The 22,044-nt window shown below is 36.0% G+C and overlaps 1 protein-coding gene and 1 long non-coding RNA gene across 7 annotated transcripts in view; one reads left to right on the top strand and one right to left on the bottom strand.

The window, feature by feature from the left end:
- Positions 1-16,335, top strand: part of QKI (QKI, KH domain containing RNA binding) — a 138,283-nt gene extending 121,948 nt beyond the window's left edge. Inside the window, exons 5-8 of one of the 6 annotated variants that reach the window (XR_013765315.1) lie at positions 3,340-3,427; positions 4,777-5,076; positions 5,791-7,914; positions 11,627-16,335. Coding sequence is in view for 5 of the 6 variants with exons in the window: in XM_079148630.1 (XP_079004756.1) it covers positions 3,340-3,427; positions 4,777-5,076; positions 7,840-7,914; positions 11,627-11,643 (480 nt within the window). In the remaining variant the exon portion in view is untranslated. Of the gene's footprint in view, positions 1-3,339; positions 3,428-4,776; positions 5,077-5,790; positions 10,769-11,626 lie in introns of those variants that run through there. The other 5 variants (XM_079148631.1, XM_079148632.1, XM_079148630.1 and 2 more) reach the window with 5 other exon arrangements.
- LOC306666496 overlaps positions 1-22,044 on the bottom strand; it is a 723,108-nt gene that overhangs the window by 51,981 nt on the left and 649,083 nt on the right. The gene's annotated exons all lie outside the window — the stretch shown is intronic.

The following is a 22,044-nucleotide window of genomic DNA, read 5'->3' as shown; positions in this document are numbered from 1 at the left end:
TAGCAAGGCCCTAAGCAGATAAGTGAGACCCTGTCTCGAAAAGAAAAGCGTTATTACATGTTTTTAATAATCTTCACGTAGTATTTCCCATGCAATTCATCAACCCTGTGACCTAGTAATTCCATTGCTAGGTATTTATCCTAGGTAAATGAATACTAGATTCACCCCCCTCCTTTACCCGCCCCCCCCCAAAAAAAAAACTTGTGCAAAAATTACCATACTGGCCTCATTCACGGTATATAAAAACTAGAAATAGACAAATGTCTAGATCAGAAGACAGGATAAACAGAGTGCTGCTTAGCCATGAAAACAAATGAACTGCTGGTACAGCAGCAAAAACTGTGTGTAGGAAAGAAACTGGACCAGAACATTACATATGATTCCATTATCTTAGGTCTTGAATAGGCAACCTGAATTGTGGTGTGAGAGAAATCAGGTGGGTGATAGGTACTTAGGGCACACAGGATTTGGTTGATGGAAATTACCATCTCTTGATGTACATTCATCAAAACTGATCCAGTGTACACTTAGGACCTCAGGATTTCACTGCACATATAAATTATACCTCAATTTTTAAGTGATTTCAAAATATAGGGCAAAGTTACGAGAGTGCAGGTAATCACTTGAATTCAGCTTTGTAAAATTGGATTTTATGACCTTACGCTAGTTGTGTAAGAGTGGTTTCATTTGTTACAAATGAAAAAGTCAGTGTTGCATCTTTAGATATGCTGGTCCCAACAGGGTTCTATAAAATACCGTGTGAAATGTCCAGAGTTGAGATGTGCAGCCTCAGGATGTCATATCTGATCAGTTGTTTTCTTTGAGAGAAGTCTTACATCTGGCTAGTAGAAATTCTGGAGCTGGACCATAGTCAAGCTTAGTAGCAAGTTATCTGAACTTAAACTTGAAAGAAGAAGCACACACTTGTGTTCAGGCAGATACAGATGCCAAGTTTCTGTCAAAGCCAAGACAGAAAGGTTGAAATCATCACATCTGTATAAAAGTAATTCTGTAATGAACTTTATTGTCTCCTGAGGCACACAGAGCCTGTGGATACCCAGTAGTGTGGTACCTGAGTGGTGGGTGTGGTGAAGTCCAAGGGTGAAGCCCATCCTCAAATGACTCCTGCTCTGCCAACTTAACCCATAGCTTTTCTGGGAAGGCATTAGTATAGCCTGCCATAATAGCCCTGGTCCAGCATAACAGAAGTCACTGCCAGCCAGGGACAACATTATGGCACATAGTATCAACACCTCTTAGTGCAGGTTTGGCTACTCTGAGGTTTATTCTTCTCTTGAAGTGATCCTTGCATTGTGTGAGTACCCTGCAGGCTGCAGAAGACACGCACACATGCATCCGCTGGTGTTGCACATGTGTATTTCTTCCATCAGTTTTCTCTTTGACTTTCTGCTGTATTTGATGCTGCATTACCATCTCAGGGGTAATTCTTTTGTCATTCAAAAGAAGCATTTCAGTTCAAACATGTTTTCAAGTACCTGCTCTTTCCACAGAAGACTCTTTTTCATTTTTGTTTTTGATGGAGGTAAATTTGCCCTCTTTTTGGCCCACATTTTCAAACTTGTACCTCTTCTTTCTCACTCTGACTGGAGGTATACCTCCTGCTCCCTTGGGAAAAAAAATGTAATGCTTGTATTCTTTCGTTATGGTATATAGATTTATTTGAACCAACTTGATAAATTAATATTAATACTGGAGTTTTTCATGAACAAGTTTAAGATGTTTTATAATGAATTTCAAATTCTTTTATTTTTGACCAGTAATTTCTGTCTTTCAAAGAAATCCTGTTCATTTTGTTTTCATTCATCTTGATGCACACTGATGGGGTCAAGGAATAGTGTGATCCCTTATGTACAAGTGTTATCTTGTGAAGTATTCTACTGCAAGCAGACTTTTTACAAGTTAGGAGTGCCTTGATGTTAATTCTCTGTGGTTTGTTAAGATCCCACTCAGCAGTTGTGTTTACTACAAATGATAGCATACCTGTCTTCACTAATGCCCAGAATCTTAGTATCATTATCTGTGTAACAGAAAAGGAGGAGGCCTGAAAAGCTTGCCCTTGTCCTCATTCTACCCCTTTTTTTAATCTAAGAGAAACAGCTTATGTCAGAAAAATGTGTCATTGGGTCACTTACTTTTTAAATATTAATTCCTGAGGGTGAGATAATACATTAAAGTGGGGGACACTTAGTTTCATCCCTACCATTGTCTTCAGGGACAAACTTCAGAGAATGGGCCTTCATCTCTTGCTGCTTTTGCTATAGCTAAAGTTTATCCTCTTTGACTTTGACATTTGGGATTTGAAAATAAAGATTTCTTACATCAGTAATTAAAGAGCGTGACCATGGGATTAACCAGTAATAAATAAGAAACAGGCTCTATTTAGGAGTGGGCAGTGTTCAGCAGACTGATTCAAGACAGAAACAGTATCGTCTAGGGATGACCCCTCAAGAAGATAGTATCCATTGAAGTTTGTGGGATAGGTAGGATTTGGAAAGAGGGAGGAGTAGAATGACATGAAAATAAGCATTTACAATGAAGAAATATGCACACATGAGCGACAAGGAGTGACTTGGTTTGACTTTTAATATATTGGGCATGTGTCTAAAATTATTAAAGATTAATAGGTTTAACTTGAGGTGATAGTTTGGGGCCAGATTGTATGTAGCTTAAACTTTGTATTTTTAGATAGTAAGAACATGAAATTGTTGAGAAACATTGAAAGTTGTGTTTGGGGGTTTTTACCTGACCCCTGAGTATAATTTGGGTATGTAGATTGAGTATGGAAGAATAGGGAGAATCCAAGGTGAAATAGACTTGCCAAATGTTTTGATAATCAGAGATGATCCTACTTTATGTCTGCCTTTGTAGTGTAGTGTAGTTATTAGCACCCTTTTCAGCTTTGAAATGTTTCCTGGTTGGGAGAGTAAGTCATGTGGTGACTCCAAAGACAGTGTTTTCTTTTGTAGTGCTGGGGATATGTGTTTCTTTTAATGAATGTATCTGGGTTTTGGAATATGCATCAAAATAATACATCCTAAAGAAAACATTTCATATTTAATTTTAGCTAACATTTTTATTCATTTCCATTTCAAGAAAGCCACTGGCCATTGAAAATGACTTGTGTAGCCACATGCCATCCCTGAGGAAATAGGTTTTAGGATGTCAGAAACTTAGGGTTCCCAGGTTTTTGTTTGTTTTTTCCTCCTGATTGAAATAGGTCACTGCACATGTGTATTTGATTTAAGGCTTGTATGTAGATCTAGCTGTGGTGTTTGTGAACAGTCTAAATGCTTACTTCTCATGTTCTTCCACACACAGGCAGAAGGAGAAGACAGCCTGAAGAAGATGCAGCTGATGGAGCTCGCAATTCTGAATGGCACCTACAGAGATGCCAACATTAAATCACGTAAGGATGAGACTGAGGCCTAGGGTTGTAACTGTCTCTCCTGTTTTGTCTACAAACTTCTTTTGACAGCATAACACATGAGCAGTTAAACTGAAGAGTTGAAGTAATTGTGTCATTGAACAGGGGACCAACAGTCCTATTTTTAATGCTTTCATGAATCACTACCCTCTCTTGATTTCTTTGTATACCAGCATATCAAAGCTTTAGGTTTGTAGATTTTTTTTTTTTTTTTTCTGATGACATTTTGATATCTAAATTCAAGAGTTTCAAGAAATTTCCTGTTGTGTACAGCTTCTGGGCCTCCTGTTTTATTTCGTTGTAGTTATGCAAAATATAGACTTTGAAAGCTTTTTTAGAAGTTAAAGTGCTACTTGATGAATGACCCTTCTGTTGAGTTCTTTCCTGTTCCCTTGCTTGCATGTTCCCCCTCCGGTGTTTTTCCCTGTTGAGTTCATGTGTGAGTTCACAGAGATCAGTGGGTGGTAATAAGTATTTCCAGTCTTAAATTTTTCTTCTTAGAAATCTGTGCATGATTTTAAAGGCCATGAGGATTGCTTTTTTATATTTAAAATGAATATGAAATTTATATTTTGAGGTAGTCTCATGGTTACATGTATCATATAAGCATAGTATTTTTCAATTACTAATGGTTTTAAGAAATAAATTTTAAAGTCCTTTCCAACTTTCTAACATGTAGGCAACTCAGTGAATTTAGAAATGTAATTTATTTTACAAGTAATTGACTTTAATTTATTCATAAGAATGTGAGCATATCATTAATGTCTTAAGTTAGGATCTTTTTATATATTTTTTTAATGAAGTTAACTACTAATGCTGCAGGATATAAATATAATCATCTAACGGTTACTTGTATGACTGAATACAATGAAAATTATTATTTCTTTAATTTCAAACTGAAGTTACACTTCCAAAATATACCAAAACTGTTTCTGTGGACTCCCAATTACAAATTTTTTGTAACATCTTTTAATGCAAATGTTTTCTTGTGCTTCTGCATGCACCTTTAGTCTCAAGAAATCTTAAAAACCAGATATATCAAATATATAAACTAAATATAACATTTTGTCTCTTTTTTTTTTTTTTTTTTTTTTTTTACAGTGGCTTTTAATTTTTGCACATTTGTTCTTAATCACATTGGGAAAGGGAAAGCTGATTGCATTTGATTGGTGTGCTTTGGCATTTTTGTGTGATCAGTGCATGTACTAATGATTTCCTTTTATTTTTCTTCTTTCCTGCTTTTTCCTTTCTTTTTCCTACTCCTCTCTTATTTTCCCATATTTTATACTGCTATCCCTGTACTTCTTCCTGAATTTCTTTGCTTACTGTAGCAGCCCTTGCCTTTTCTCTTGCAGCAACAGCCCAGGCTGCTCCAAGGATCATAACTGGGCCTGCGCCTGTCCTCCCACCAGCTGCCCTGCGTACTCCTACGCCAGCTGGCCCTACCATAATGCCTTTGATCAGACAAATACAGACCGCTGTCATGCCAAACGGAACTCCTCACCCAACTGCTGCAATAGTCCCTCCAGGGCCTGAGGCTGGGTTGATCTACACACCCTATGAATACCCTTACACGTTGGCACCAGCTACATCAATCCTTGAGTACCCTATTGAACCCAGTGGTGTATTAGGTAAGTTCTTCTCCCTGGTGGTTAATGATATTCTTCATATATTTTACTGCCCCAGACTCTGAAATAATTTTAACAGTTTTAGAGAGGCAAAATAAGTTTCCACTAGGAAAGAATGAAAACCTAAATTTCATTTTATTTCGGCCCCTCTTTAAGGGTTAAATAACTACACCTCAAGTTTGTTCAGATTCACTTGGTAACTCAAATTCATTTCGTTGGGTAAATTTGCTATGTACATCGTAAATAGAAAATAATTTTCACATCTGACAGTACTTAGGATTGTTTTTGAGTTTTATTTAGGCCCTGCCCTATTGTCTTAATGCCTTCATCAGCTCCTCCTTCCAGAGTTAGATTTCTTTTTGACTTCTGGATTTCTTGAATGACTAGTTAACCTTTAAACTTATGAATGAAAGTATTTTGAGATTTTTATAAAATTGATATTATTGGGTGCTAAGTATTTGTGATCACTTTAAATGGGACCAGATTATTGGTTGCAATCTTAACTATACTTTCAGTTTTTTGTCTTTTGAAGTCCCAGTTAACATTAAACATGAGAGAGATTTCTGTAGTAGTTTGGAATACATGAGTAAATACGTAGTTACTGAATTCAAATTCACACTGCAGGCAAAAATTAAGGTCATACTGTAAACTCTTGGTTTTACATGAACAAAAAGTGGTGTGCTCGAAAAAGACATTACTGATGCCTTTTTTTTATAGAGTGGATTGAAATGCCAGTCATGCCTGATATTTCAGCCCATTGACTTGCTGGATGAAGGACTAGAACACAGCAGCTGTTCTAGCACGACAGTCAGTGTGGGACAGCTGTCTCCACGCAGCCCTTTTGTTTCACCAGACAGAATCTGAACACTCTCTTTCCTGAACTGTATATGACTTGGTGCTGCATGCATGCTGTTGACTTTTAGGACTTTGTTCTTTTCAAGATTATTTTTCCCCAAGCATTAATATTGATTTATAAAAATTTGAAAATCTTTAATGAACCCGGATATTAAGATTCGAGCTTGAAAATTCATTGTTCAATTAAAGAAAGCCACAATGCTCTGTATGTTATCTGTGTGTGTGCATGCACTCAGGTGCCTTTCGTTTTTTGAACAAATACATATTATTGTACATGTTTTCCGTCTAAATCATTGTATAAAGTAATTACAGGTCAGAATTATACCACAGAATTATTGATGAGAAGCTTGTTTCTGTTGCACATTTCTTGAACATTTTTAAAATAACATGTAACCTGTAACCTTATTTAAGTTTTCCTTTCTATTAATACTCTGTCCTATGGCCCCATGCATGCTCCTTCCCCTAGAAATCCTCTCTGCTGCACCCACAGCGTCTGTTCCCGAGGAGTTAGGACCCTTAACTTCCTGTAGGGCTGAGGCTCTTAGCCATGAGCTGCTTTTCCAGGACTTTCAGTGCAAGATCACCCTGATTTTGCCACATAGATTTATACTTGTATACAGTTAGTTTATCCAAGATGAAAAAGGGATGATAGACCAGTTTACTGCTTAGAAACAGCAAGAGGCACTGCTGTAAAATTTGTTTCTCGTCATAAAGCAACATGTTTTTTGTTTCCATTGGGAAATTTTTCATTGTAAAGACTTAATTATTAGACTGGCAAAATTAAGAGCAAAATACTGAGAATACCTAATTGGCATTCATAAGGTGATTAATAATGTGCACTGAATGGAAAAAAAATCACCCATCAATGTTATTTCTTGCTTTGCTAACTAAGCAGTAAAACATGATTTTGACCCCTTGGAAAATAGAGGGGATTATTTTAAATTGCCGAGTTACAATAAATTTGCACACAGATAACATGCATGCTATATATCAAATCTCACATTAAATTATTTCAAAATAAGCAGTGCCTTTCAAAACAGATGCAGACATGTGTGTTGGTGGTAATGAGGAGATTGGTATTAGCATCAAATCTTCATTGATGACTAATTTTTAATTCCCTTCCTTTTATCTTTAGGTATGGCTTTCCCAGCGAAAGGCTAAGAATTCAAGATCGGTCTTAACTGAACCCTCATCAGATCTGAATTTAACAAATGCTTAGTCTCAGCAGCCTCCGGGGAAAAAGCTTAGCCTAGCAGTCAGTGGCTTACTTGCACTTTTTGCACATAGATATAAAGTAAAACCATGTTATTAATTTGGTTTAGTCTGTAATATGACAAAGTAATGGTAATTTATAAAGGAGTGTATAGTAGTGTACTGACTGCTAAGTGTACTATACTGTTTGCTTTACTAATCACCTAATTCATTGCAGTTCATACTTATTGACTCAAAGTTTTAAAACATGATCTGTAGGCTTTAAGAATTGCTTTTAAACCTTTTTAAGTAATAAACTCTGGAAGTGGTCTTAAGGTTAGCAAATAATTGTCAGTATTAAACATGGCATTATTTAAGTAGTCCTACTGCAAGAAAGGCACTTCAGTGAATATGTGACTAGTAAAGCTCAAATATGTTTGGATCTAATAGAGTTCATGAAATACTGTAACTTGGGGATTGTAAATGAATGGATAAAATAGGTTAAGGCCAACATGTTTGAAATGAATGCAATATTAATAGATGCATATATATGTGACATATTACGGTTAATTTTAAAACTACTGTGCCTTAACATGTTTCTTAAAACAAACTTTTGTAGTAAATGAACATTTGAAATTCATTTTGATAAACCTGCTGTTAATGTTTTTTTCCCCTTCTGTATGTTTTCTAACTTTGTCTTGGTAATTGCAATTTAACTAGGTGCGGTGGCTACTAAAGTTCGAAGGCACGATATGCGTGTCCATCCTTACCAAAGGATTGTGACCGCAGACCGAGGTTAGTTTAGTTCTGCAGTTCTTGTTTATAAGAAATGCGTTGGGTGTCCATAAAATTTGCAACACCACACCTGATAGAAAAGTATAACTGCTTACCTGTACACTGTTTCCTTTCCTTTCCTAAATTTATGATAATTGACAGATTTAAGGGTTGGGTTTTTTGTTTTGTTTTTTTTTCCCCCCTCCCTTCATACTTTAACTTATTAAATCTTCTATTTCTATTACTATGATTTATTCCTACTAAAACAAATTAGTCAATTTGGGGGAACTATTAAATTTTTATTTTGCCTTAATTGTTTTTCATTAATAACTTTGCTAAAATTTACCTTTTAATCATTCTGAAATTTTGGGTTGGTATTGCAAAATGAATTGAATGGATGGTGCTTTAATGAGAGAAGTAAAGGAATATATGCCTCCTGTGTACTTTTGGAGAAAACTGAAGATTTAGTTTCCATTTCTCTTTGTAATAAAACACTTGAGCCACTGTATAAACATGAGGGTGTGCATGTCAAGTACTTAGCTGAAATCAACAAAGTCAGGACTGTGAAGATAACTTTCATGTAGTTGGATTTTATTATAAATTAGAAAATCAGCTCCCTCTTATTCTTACATTCTCTTGCCAAAATGGATCCTTTGATTTTTGTCATTTGCTGCTAAAATATTATTTGAAGGTAGACGATCTCCTCAAGTTCTGTGGTGTGTGAGATCCAGCTGTTTGGATATCCTTTTGGACTGACCTGTGACTGGAAAATAAGTCTTCATTTTTCTCCCTTGAACATTTGTAATTTGTGTCCTATATTTGCCCTTGGACCCTTTTATAAATTATTTATGCTATGGAGAAGTAATATTTTCGGTTTATTGACATTGAATGGTTTTTGTGGTTTTTTTTCATCAAAAGATAGGATTTTCAAAACTCTTCTATTAATAGCACATTTATTACTAATTACATTGATCAAAGACTCTAATATTAGTAGGGGAAAAGTGGTGAATTTATACTCCATTCCTACATCCTCTATGATTTATGAAAGACCTAGTGCTTCATGTTTCCTAGAGTACTAATGATCAGTACTGGACACAGTTGTCGTCCACAGTAGAAATAAAATGCCTTTCCAAAGATGTTGATGGCATTTATTTAGCATCATACATAATTAGAGAGCCTTAAACTTTTAATGAACATAACTTAATTTGTAGTGATTTTTTTCAGTGAACAGAGTAGACCCCAAGCTCAGTGATCATCCATGAAAACAGTGCTTTGTTTTATTTTTTGCAGTATTTTCATTTTAAATTTTTCTGTCCCTGTATGCTCCCCTTTCAGGGTCTTTTCTTAATTTTAACACAATAATTGTTGGCTTACTTGTTACTCCAATACCTTCAGATAGTTGAAAATATTAGAGGAAGATTTTATTAAGTGTTTGGAAAACAACAACACATTCCATGCATGGCTCTTTTTTAGTGATACATATTTTGATTAATTCTGCCACTGTTTTTATTCAAAATGCAATGTCAGCAAACCGAAATGTCTTTTTTTTTTTTTTTTTTTAAGTAACAATATCCATTCATATGCTTACTATCACTATATGCACTCATTGGGTCTAAGGGAGATGTCTGAAGTCCTTCACTTAAATTATTTTATTATACTACTGTTTTCTCTATTTTTGAGGTTTTTTATTTTTAAAAATATTTTGAAGAGAAGTTATTATAAGCATTTTGGATGCAAGGAAACTCAGCCCTTGGACATATAACCATGTAATTCTATTATGATCATTTAGAGTACGTATGTGGTTGACAAATATCTAGTTCTTTACTAAAAATAAACCCACTTCTATAAATATTTCAAAACTGAATTTAAAGCCTTTAAGACCAAGTGACTTTTTAGTTGTAATGAACTATAAATGGTTTTGCACAGTTGATATACCTGTGTGTACTGTAAGAGACCAGGACTTGGCAGAGGATATATTCTAGGTGTACTAGTATATATAAATGGTAGTTTGCTTTGTTTATTCCACAGCCCCCCTCAATCAGAAATTTTTCTGAGTAATGATTTTACAAAAACCATTACTTACATAATTTGTATAAACTTAAACCATTTTAATCAAAATTTTAAGTAACATCAAAAAATGCTTTAAAATTCCATATCTTGAGAAGTAGTGTGACTACATCATGTTAAATATTTATTTTCTCTTGATTTTGGAACAATATTTTTAAAAAATTTAAATAAAATTCTTTTTAAGACATTCAGGGAAGATCTGGTCACAATGAAGATAAAATATTTTTGTAGTGTTTATAAACTATCCTAAATGATAAAACTATAGGAACATTTTTCTCATGTGAAGGTAAATCAGTTCATCATAGAGTTCATCTAAACTCTGTGAACTTTACACCTGCTGGGTTTCAATTTATGAAAAGGCATAGAATCTTAACTTTGCACTGAATATATTTTCATTCACATCTCCTCTGCCTTAGTCACAATGGCAACAGTACAGAAAATTCTATCAAACCTCAGAATATAGTAGAAATAATTAAGCTGTTGAATATGAGTCTTAAAAATCATACTACTGTTAAGTGGACCAAGTTTGGTGAAGCAGAATGTGACAGAGGTTGATTAAGGAAGGAACAACTCAAGGACTTTGGGAATGATAACTTTTCCACTTGAGAACTACTTTGTTTTACTGTAATTTTTAAAAAAAATTTTTTTGTTCTTTTTGTTATTTTGCAGAAGAAAATAGTATTTACAGGTGGCTTCTTTTAAAATATAAAAATATAAAGCAGGAATGTATATGAAATGTCAGATTTTATTGTATTTGCAGAGTATTAGCTTTGAAATTGAATAAAGAAAGCTGTTTGTAGTTTTAAAATGCCTTATTGGTATCAATTAGAAATTTCTTCTATTTTTTGATGTACTTAGAGCTCTTTGAGGTATAGAATTTTAAATGGCAGGATTTTACAGTGTTTACATGCAAGTGCATTTTATAAGTGTTCTATATGTGTAAAATAGTATTTTCAACTGGAAATTGTTGGCCAGAGCAAAAGGCCTGGCCTTTTTCTAGTTCCCATGATGTTGCCTACACTGCTAGACTACAGTATTGCTTTGTATCATGAGGCCAAGAAACTCCATGTTGTTTGTAAATAGAATAATTGAAAAAGCAATAAACATTTATTGAACAAAAGAAACCTTGTTTGGCCCAGAGTTTATGTTGAACCAAATTGCTCATAGAAATTTAAATTTCTTTAGATTCATTTCTGTTAATCATCAATTATTAATAATCACATCCATCATTAATAGTTGCTTTAATGCTTGCATCTGAGAGAATACTAATGCTTAATAGCAGTCAGATACTGATAACTGCACTGACTGTTCAAAATTCTGTATACCAAACCTATTCATCATTGTTTTCCAATTTCTTTCATTGACTGCTACTAACTATTAGTTGTTAGTTGTATTTTATTTCTATTTTTTCTGTTAACCAATTTTTTTTCTTTTGTGGGAGTGGGCTCCTCTTCATTTGTTCAAATCATGATATGAATTGTCATGATTTTTATTGTATTCTGTAGATGGTGTCGATCAGTTTGTCAGAATTAAACATGCTTTTTTTTTTTTATTAGTTGTGATTAGTTTTTTCATGTTGTCATTAAGCCGTCACTAGCTGAAACTAATCTCTTCTCTATCTTTTCTTTTCTTTTTTTTGTTTTGTTTTTTGTTTCTAACCACCCAGCCGCCACCGGCAACTAACCTATGACCTTCTGACCTCTGAACTCTTCACCCAATGATGACCTGACCATGCCTGCCTGCTGATCAGTTAACTGGTAATCGCCTTTGCTTGCCTGTCGTCAGTGCAGCGAGCTGAGGCACTTGTCCGTTCGTCTTACCATCTAACCAAACAAAAGACAAAGAAATTGTTGTCCTCCAACTCAGCTTTTTCCCCCCGTTTGGGTGAAAGTGGTTCTAGAACCTGCACTGAATAGTAGTAAAGCAATAAGGCCCAATTCATCCCACAGCACTGATCATCTTTCAATGTCCCACCCCAAGCGAACGGTAAGAAGGCCTCCTTAAGAAGGGAGACAGATGGCCCTTAACTACTCAGTGACAGAGGCAGTTACTGTGAGAGACTTCTAGGAACCTTTTCTTCTGATAGCGAAGTCAAGCTCTCTCTGAATGTACTGTGTGATGATGCATCATGCATGAACCTTTGGTCAGGGAAGTCATTGGTGAAGTGATTCAAAAAGTATTCAAAATTTGATATACTGTTCAGTCACTACAGTGCCCTCAAAGGGCAGAAGTTGCAGCCTTTTTTATATTGCCTGCCAAATTTGAAGTATTAGAAGTGTGTGCCATGAGAGAAAAACTTAACAAGGAGTTTTGAAAAGTAATGCAAAGAACAAAACTGCAACACTATTTTTAAAAAGATGGATATCTGAGTTAAAATTACAGAACCTTTATTTTACACCTCCTTAAAAAAAATTTGAGAACAAGGTACATGCATTATGTGTCACATTACTGGGCAAACTGTTCAAGTATTTTTTTTAAACCTCCCTGTATAGAAAAAAATCATTAAGGATGTAAAAGCCATGCTTGCCTATTTGCTGTATACATGTAATGAAATTGTAGATAAAAGTGTAGTGCATTGAAACAAATGAACAAAAAGTAGATACTTTTACTATACAAGGGTGCTGGTGCAGAAAAAAATATATATATTTTTGGAAATGTAGCATTTTATACTTTCAAGTGTTATAAAAAAAAAAAAGAAAAAGAACAAAGAAACCCTTTATTTCATTAAATGATTTTTTCTGGTGGTTGTCAAGAAACAAAAGACCAAAAGAGCCTTTTTGTCTTTCTTTTTTATTTTTTAAGTATTGGAATAAGTCTAAAGAAAAGAAAGTGCCTTATTTTCCTTCATGGTCATTTAGTCAAGTGTCTTGTAAGATCAGCTCCTCCCTCAGAATAAAAGTTAATGCATGTTACTCAGTCGCCCAGTATGTGAAAAAAGATAGGAGGGGGACAAATGAGTTGAGGGTTTGAATTATATGATTTGTGCCACGTTACCTTGATGCAAATTTGCCAAATCTGATACTGTGAAAAAAAAAAATTTTGAATAACTTTTCTAATATCTGACTAGTAAGTTTTAAAAAACATATCATAATTGAGTACTTTTGGTTGTTACACAATCTTCAATGTTAACCCAAAGGATTCTGAGATAAAAATTATGTGTGATCTGAACACCAGTTTACAGACAAAATTAGAGCTTTATTCTATTCAGAGAAGGGAGATGCATTGAATTTTTTTTTTTTTTTTTTTTTTGTACTAGAGATAATAGTATACCTAGCAAACCTTTTTCACAAAAATGAATTTTTTGTGATTTTCATTGTGGAAAACAGTGTTTTTAAATGACCCAAATTTAATCAGACTCGTTTATAGCTTACCGGATAACTTGAGTAGTCCATCTCTGCTGGCTTTAGCAATCTTCCTCCTCCTTCCCAACATGTGCCCTTTTTGCCACATTTTTTAACTTTAAAAGAATGTGAAAAACTAGCAGCATTGTGCATATAAATACTGAACTACATTTCAGTTTAAGCTTCCAATTTCTCATGAAGTACAAACAGTTTTATAGTTGAAACAACTTACATATAAAGCCTACATCTAAACACTTGAGTAAATCCGTAACTACTCAGTACCAGACGTGGCAAATCTCAAGAGACAGTGCACTCCCAGCTCATCAACTCGTTCCCTCTTCCATACCTTCACGGCTTCACAGTCAAGGTCAGCAGGAAGCTCACTTGGCACCTTCACGGTGACCTCTCCATCAGCTTGTCTCACTTGGAACCGTTTTCAGTTTATTTACTATGCAATAGACAGTCATTGTTTTGTATTCAGCTAGCTTTGGTTTAATGTGCCACTGCTCTGTCTTTCTGTTACACATGCTGTTGTTTTGATTTATTTACAATATATGCCTTGCCATTTTGATTTTTATTTTGTTTGGTTGGTTGAATAAATCTGCGACACTCAAACACTTGAGGTGATAGTTAAAAATGATACCAGTATTTGATCCAGCTTCATCTCAGCTATGTTAGACCTGGACATTTTAGATGTTTATCAAAGGTCTTTTATGGGGAGAAAGTAAATGTACGAACAATAAATGTGTGACATTTTTGAGTAATGTCTGCTCTGAACAAACTTTTGAAAACTTAGTTGACAAAATTTTGGATCAACTGAAAAGCATGACTTTTGAAATCTGAATGCCTTGGTTCTCAGTATTATCATTCTTTATTGAATTTATTTCTTATTAAAGTATGTAGTTTTTAAGACTTTTTTCTGACAGTATTATGTAATTTTTAGCGTGGGTAGATGGGAGTGTCGCTGGTATGTTACTGTACAGCTGACATGTATTTTTTGTCTATTCTTTATTATCTTAGTAGTTTTCATGCTCTATATGTACCATAACCAACCTATTGCCTATGAGAAACATGTAAGATAATGTATTTACAGCCATTGTTACAAGTTTATAATGTATTTTTCTATCTTGTTTTATATGTATGTTATATAACATTCAAAAAGAATTTTTTTCTTGATTGAGAAAGGATACAAAATGCAAAATCCACAATTTGATAACTGAAAATTGCCAATTGTTTTGCAGTACTTTATTATATTGGGTGTCTTGTCTTTCTTGGGCTTTTAGTTAGCTGATGAATGAATACATTGATTAGACACTTTCGGGTTTTAGTTGGGATTTTTACATAGCTTGCATTTTAATTCTTTGGTTCTTTGCTGTTCTATTAACCCATAGCATTATTTTAATAAATGTTATAATACCAACCTACTAACTCTGGACTATGTCTGTTTATTAACCTTTACATGTTTAATTAAAATAAACAAATAAAGACAAAAGAATGTAAAGTCTTGAGTTACTGGACTAACCCTGAAGACCGTGACCACAGATAACACAGCGTGACTTGTTTTATGTTGTTTGTCAGCTGACAGGTGCGCACACTACTGTTCAAATGGCTTTGGTTACTCTGGCCTTCTACTTCAGGGTAGGTGCCAGTGGAGATGAGAACAAAGAGCGTTCGTGGGAGGCGTTCTGCTCCTAGTCATGCCACTTGCCTTTCAGCATCTGCATTACTAATTCCACACTTCCTTATTTTTCCTTCTCCAAAATAATCACTGTCTGCTCACAGCATAAAGAGTAAGGAGATTGATTGTGATGATACACCCTGAGAAAACAGTTTGATTCATTGAACCATTCATTTTAATTTCTATAAGTAAATGATTTTATGGTCACTTTATAAAGTGAAGAATCTGATATTTTGCCTGTATTAGAATGTTTATTTTAACATGGTATTTTTCCTTTGTAAAGCATTGAACTTGTTTAGCAAACTGTTTGTTTTAGAGGAATTTGACATAGGTAAGGCTAGGGGCAAATCGGGTCTGTTTCCCCTAATAGTGCAGAGTAAGTAATGAGTAACTAGGATGCAGCCCCACCTCTTTTCTCACCCAGACTTCAGTGAACGGTGGAGCTGTCTCAGGGGTTTTTCCTCCCCCACTTCCAAAACACAGCCAAGACTATGACATTGATGCAAGAAATTTAAGGGGGAGAACACTGAGATTTAAAATGCTAGGTGTGATTAATTTCTTGCATGCAAATCAATTTGAGAAGATTTCTTAAAATATCCTTGTGCTTTTTGTGGGCTGTGTAAATGGACCTCTAAATCTGACTTCTTGAGGTGTGTTTGTCACAGATTGGTAATTGCCTTTTTTGTGAAACAATTCTCCTGCATAAGAAAAAAATTTCTTAGGATGAATTTTGCATTTGTAAATAGTGGTTTATTTTTGTAAATTATATTTTATTTATTTAAGATTTCTAAAATTTAGGGCTGAAATGAGTTACATGTAATAAAATTTGTAATGATATCAATATGCTCCTAACCGACTTATCAAAATATTCTTGTTTCATATGTGTATGTGCATATATGAAATCAACAGAATAGTGATAAGTAATTTAATCACCACTGAAAAGGTCATTTGGGTTATGTAAACAGATAGTCAATTCTCTGATGAAAAAAGTAGGCAGTGTATCATTGTTAGGTAGGCAGATCTTTAATATGCTACTTATCTGTTGAAGTTCACATTGCCATGACAAGTTATGTGTAATTCTGTGAAAATTTGAAGATGCCTGTCAAGCTGCTAATACACAAGTTGTGGTACCATGTCACTTAAATTGATGAAGAATTTCTATGCAATTTGCTATTCTCTGAAGCCTATGAATGCAGTCTCATCTCATTTTCAGTTAAGGGTACTTTATGTATAATTATGTCATATTGTCACCTTTTATGTTGAAAATGTTGTAAAAGACAGTTTTAAAAGGTGAAAATAATATTGCAAATCCCATTTTTATACAGGTTGCAACAATATTAAACATGAAAATATCAAGTTGCTGGAGTGGTAAAATTCTGGAGTCAGTTTATTGTTCGATGTTATTTGATCCATAGTTGAGCTTTCAGTCAAAAAGTCAGTGAAATTAACATATTTAAACATTCTTTTCCTTAAGGTACAAAATGTTAGGAAGAACATATGAAAGTAGGTGTGTACTACTAACAATAGTTGTGTTAGGATCCAGGTGAGCAGCTATTGAAACATGTTGCCCATAAAAACACAGAAGACACACATTACATGCGAGAATAATATTTGGTAAAGGTTTCAGAGTAACTAGATCATTAAAAGTGTGAATTTTCTGTGCAGCAAAAATCAGGTAGATGATCAATTAAATTGAAATGCTCATTGCCAATCATTTCTGTCAGTGAAGTCTAACACTTTGAGGTCTTATATGGGACAGTTGGATTCCCTTGCTTATTTGGGATGGGATGCCTGTCTTATTCCTTAATGACAACTGGCCGTTAGAGTATTCCAACAAGTGATTTTTTGGTAAAATGAAACAGTTTGCCAATTATAATCCATTACTTAGCCAAAATTATTCTTCAGATAACTTCTTGGATTCACAGGTTTTTAAGTACATAGGATAATTGTTTTACGTTGTTACAGATCTCTCAATATCCTTATTTAAAATGAAAAAAATAGTATAACTCATTTGTGGACTACTATTTTAGAAATACGCATGGAACACAATTTTTTTCTATTCACTATATGTAAACTGAAATGCCTTTTTTTAAGAGACATAAAACTAATTGTACACTTGGTACTTGGTGCTGAATCTGACACTGCCCCCTTCTATGTTGCTCCTGCACTTTGTGCTGTGAGTAGGGATGGGGAGGAGGAATGACTTTGAAGTAGGTAGAAGGGGACAGTAGGCGTAGCAAGTAGCAACACTTGTTGATTTCACATCACTTGAAATTTTGCTGTCCCTTAGCAAAAGACACCACGTTGTGAGAAGATCTCGGTTCAGTCATTTGATACCTTTTTTTTTTTTTTTCAAAATGTTGTTATTGAGAAGCTTTGGTTCTCAGATTTGTCTTGTGGTTTATATTATAGTGGTGTGTATAAAACATTTAAAACTTATGGGGATTGTAGTTTCTACATATTGTATACAGTCGTTGGAATGGGTGTTCCCAAACCACGTGAATTGAACAGCAAAACCACAGTAGGAGAGGTACAGTAAGCCACTTGGAAAGACTGCCTGTGCTTCATCCTCGAGCTGGTTGCAGCTGAAAATGCTGCCCCTCCCCACGTATAAATAACAGAATAAAGAATGCAAATTTAAGTTTTCATGCTTTTAGCACTACTTAAAAGAAGCTTACATTCTGCAGTTCTAATACGTAACTATAAGAAGAACATATAACTTGCTCTAATTTTAGTAATTAAAGGAAACAAGTAAATAGACTTACAGTGTTACTCTGTCGTACTGTATATCCAAAATTGTTAGCGTTTCTACTTAGAAACTGGTGCAATTTTTATGCAGTTTATAAATGTAAGAAAGAAAGCAGCCCTTAACCAAATCATGATCTCACCATGTGTAAGAAAATCTGTCAAATTAGAAGGTAGAAGAGTCGATGAGAATATTGTTTCCAACACTTCCTAAGATCTCTTGGTATCCAGGTTTTGTAACTCCTTGCACTTCAGGTTTTCCAGTCTGCCTTGTTCATATAACTTCGAAGTTCTTTCATTTCCCTTCCACTCACTCATTGGACACTCAGTTCTCCTTGACAGTGTCCTTTTCATCTGCCTCTCAGAGTAGCTAACAGGTCAGCAGCTGTAGCACCAGAGATGTGTCTTGGTTTGACCTGTGCATGGGTTGTGTTTTGCTTTTTTTTTTTTTTTTTTTTTTTAATGCTTGCTAACATTAAAAATCTAAAGGTTAGACTTGGACAATTCGTGACGTCTGCTCCAATCCAAAGATCAGATATGGAAAACTCAAGCACACGTTCTCATAAGAGCCTTCTGCTAAAACTGAAAAACTGCTCCCATTCCAGTTCCTCTATCCCGTCCTGCTTTGGTTTCTCCTTTCCTGTCTCCCGTATTGCTTATCTGTCCTGATCAGAGAGATGATGTGACTCTTCAGACACAGCTGCTGCCTCAAAGGGGATCATGTAGAACAGGTTTTAGTGTTTCTGCTCCTGAAAAGTGGGATGAATATGGTCTCTGAATTTATCAAAATACCAGTCACTATAATTCATACAGCCATATGAAGGCAGTAGACATTTGAATTTTCTTCCCATTGTAATTTTTTTTATTACCTGCTGCTGTTGTCATAGTGACTCTTGGCGACATTGTTAGAATGTAGTCAAGCCAATGGAACTTCTGATAGATGCAAGTATTCCACGTCTAGCAGAAAATGTTAGTGATTGGTAGGCCTGGAGTCACGTCTTTCAGAAAATGTGCATTAAAGTTAGATTATTCCAGTTAAGTGCTGTTTAGTGAATTGTGTATACCTTCATAGAGTATTACCTGTTTGTACCACAGTTCCAATTTCTCAGAACATCTCTGAATTAAAATTTACTATTATCCCTGTTTTCTTAATTAATGTTCTGTATATGTATTGACTGCTTAACTGGATTTTAGTGAAAGTTATGGGGAAAATGAGTAGAATAAAAGAAGAAAACTATTGGAAAAGAAGTATTTTCTTGCAGGAAATTTGAGTTATTAAAAGGTCAATATTTAAAATGTCAGGATCACTTGTTTAAAACTCATGTCAGGGTTGGGAATGAGTGAAAGCTCCTTGACCGTCTTGGAGACCCAAGTTTTAAAAGCTGCTCCTACCAGGTATTTTCAAGTGTGACATGTTCTACAAAATTAAAACATACCAGCAGTACAAATGGAGAGTTGACTTAAGCACATTTTAACTGGACAGCTTACATTGATAAAGGGAACTTACGTTCATTGTTTTCTCACTTTTGTAAAAGGACATTTAAAAATTGTCCAAAGTTTAAACTGACTGGGTTTCCAGACGGTGGGAGAGTGAAACGCTTCAGGTGGTGGGCGGAGCTCCATGTGAGAACCTCGGAAGTCAGGATTTAACTTGGCCTGTCAGGGAAGGAGACTAGATCAGCAAGTCACGCAGGCCACTGCCTCACTACCCTGGTGTTCTGGCATCAGTTTTTGGCTAGTAGTAAGGTTGGTTTCAAAGAAAAAACTAGAAACAGAAGATTTGATCTAGTTGATCTAGAGGTGGTCTGTCCTAGCAAGTTCAATGCCTCCCATTCCTCTTTGGGTTCACAATGAGAGCAGCCTGGCGTGGAAGGAAAGAAAAGGGAAAATGGAGTGAAAGTTTTGCTTTGTGTCTTCCTAAAGGGCATGGCCTTTTCCCTGATTGTGGGCAAGTCTGTGGGACAGAGATGTCACTCTTGAAGGAAAGCATTGCTGTCGTCGTGCACGGCTCCACTGATAAGGCGTGGGTGTGGCTTGTGAGTGACTGATTCCTAACCTGCTGCTTGTATTCTAAAGATCTCCTCACCTCCATCCTAGAGTTTGTAGCCAAGGAGTTCTCAAACCCAAATGCAGGCAGCTGATGTCAGCGGAAGAAGTACTTGCCAGGAGGTATAACTCGTTTTAACTCCTGAGACACCTGCTACACCCTTGCCCGTCAAACTCCGCATTTGAGTGCCCAGAGTGCTTGTTAAGGGAGTTGTTGGGGAACTCCTTACTTCCTCAACGCAAAGAGGGACACTACTTTTCTTCTAGTCTGCATTGAACAGAACCGATTGGGGGGAAAAACAAAACAAATGCCACACAGATTTCATCCAAATAGGAAGAACTTGCAAAGTGCATTTGGATGCCACAGCAACTCCCATTATTTTGCATTTGTCATCCTGCTGGAAGCAAAAGTGGCCCAAGTAAGTAATGCATGTTCTGGTATCTGCATCCTTCTGGCAGCTTGCTTGCTGCAAGTTTGGAAATCCGATCCAAGAGCCTTCTGAGAGTCCCTGGCAGGTTGTGAGGAATGCCTTGATAGACTCACCACTCCTCTGCAGTTGCAACCTGTTTCCCCCACGAAATTTAATTGAGTAGAAACTGTAGAATTGTAATGGAATTAAAACAGTACGGGGGGCTGGGTTGTGGCTCCATGTAGAGCGCTTGCCTAGCACGTTGAGGCACTGGGTTCAATTCTCAGCACCACCTAAAAATAAATGAATAAAGGTCTATCAACATCTAAAATATATACATATCTGTGTGTGTGTGTATACACAACAGTACAGAAAAGGAAGAGGAAAACTTACTAGACTGTGTCGGAAAAGGATTGTTTTAGCACCATATTGTACCCTGGCGACTTGAAAAGTCAGATGTTAGAAAAGGACAGTAGGAAGGGTCCCCTGAGAAACTACTCTTGCTCACACTCCAGCTACTTACTGATGGAAATTGGCACCCTGTCCACCTGGAGTGTTCGGCTGGATATGTGGTGTTAAGTGCTACAGTTAGTATGTGATCAATTAGATCAGTAATGTCATTTAAAAATGGCTGTTTCACACACTGTATATCAAGATGCACCAAAATTAATGTGTGCATCAGATTTCTGTTCCCAGTCCTGGCGAAGCCATGTAACAGTACAGACGAATCTTCCAACAGAAACCCAGGGCTCTGCACACATCATCCATGTCCTCCCCAAAACACTCCTCTTGGGAGTGTTTGGAAGATTTTCTGCTGTTACTGTTGCTGCTAACCCCTGACCATGTGATCCAGATAGACAGGGAAGACAGTGTTTAGTTGAAGATACCTTTTATTTCACAATTTTAGCCTAATTTTAAAAGATTTTACAAATGTTTTCCTGCCACCCTTCTCCAAGGTATTCTTTTCAACAAGTCTATGAAATTCAAAGGTTAAGTGTTTGAGAGGCCACATGCCAAAATTCAGAGAGATGAGGGTGCACTCCCCCTTCTTTGGAGTGGTAAAAGCTCCCTTCTGTGCTGCACCGTGGACTGGCATTGTCAAAGGTATCTAGTGTCCAAAGGGTGGCATGGTGTGGCGTGAAGCAACCGGGAGATAACATGCTCCTCCGGGTAGTGCTTTGCCTCAGGGTCATAGTGACTGTGGCCGTTGTCCAGAGGAAGAGTTCAGCTCTCATTTACACCATGCCAGCTTGTACTGGAATTGGTGTGTTGGTGGAGATGAGTTGACATCTCCAGCAGTGCTTCCTGGCCATGTCTGTTGTCTGGTTCCTTTCTTCACAGGAAGCGTGGAATGAGTGATTTTTGGTTGAGTTAGTTGTTTTTATTGTTACGTGTGTGTCCCTACCTTTTGAAAATGAGTAAATTGACCTGCACCCAAGTTACCTAACATCATAGAATCTAAGGGAGGATGATGATTAAGGAAGTAGTTTTTTTTTTTTTTTTTTTTAAATAGTGATTTTGAGACTGACGTTATAACATTTGTTATAATGTTATAACATTTGAATAGACAGATCCAATTTGGAACTCATTCCAAATTTATTAGAACTTCAACTGTGAATGAAAGAAAAACTCCAAAGTAAGCCGTTGTATTTTCTGGAGAAATACTGGTGTTAAGTGACTGCATGCATGCCATGCCTGGCAAACGGGCCCCTGGGGGAAGACAGGGTTCCTGCTTCAGACTGCTCAGGCCAGGCCAGGCCAGGCCAGGGCCAGGGCAGGCAGACAGCACACAACTGTCCTGGGTGTGGCCGCGGTTTTCCAAGCCCCATTTTATGTGAGATTGTGTGGTTCTCCTCCGTGAAGG

The sequence above is a fragment of the Sciurus vulgaris genome (genome assembly GCF_902686455.1).
Source record: "Sciurus vulgaris genome assembly, chromosome: 7".
Lineage (NCBI taxonomy): Eukaryota > Metazoa > Chordata > Mammalia > Rodentia > Sciuridae > Sciurus > Sciurus vulgaris.
Note: the sequence above shows the minus strand (reverse complement) of the source record. Positions and strands in the feature narration are given on the sequence as shown.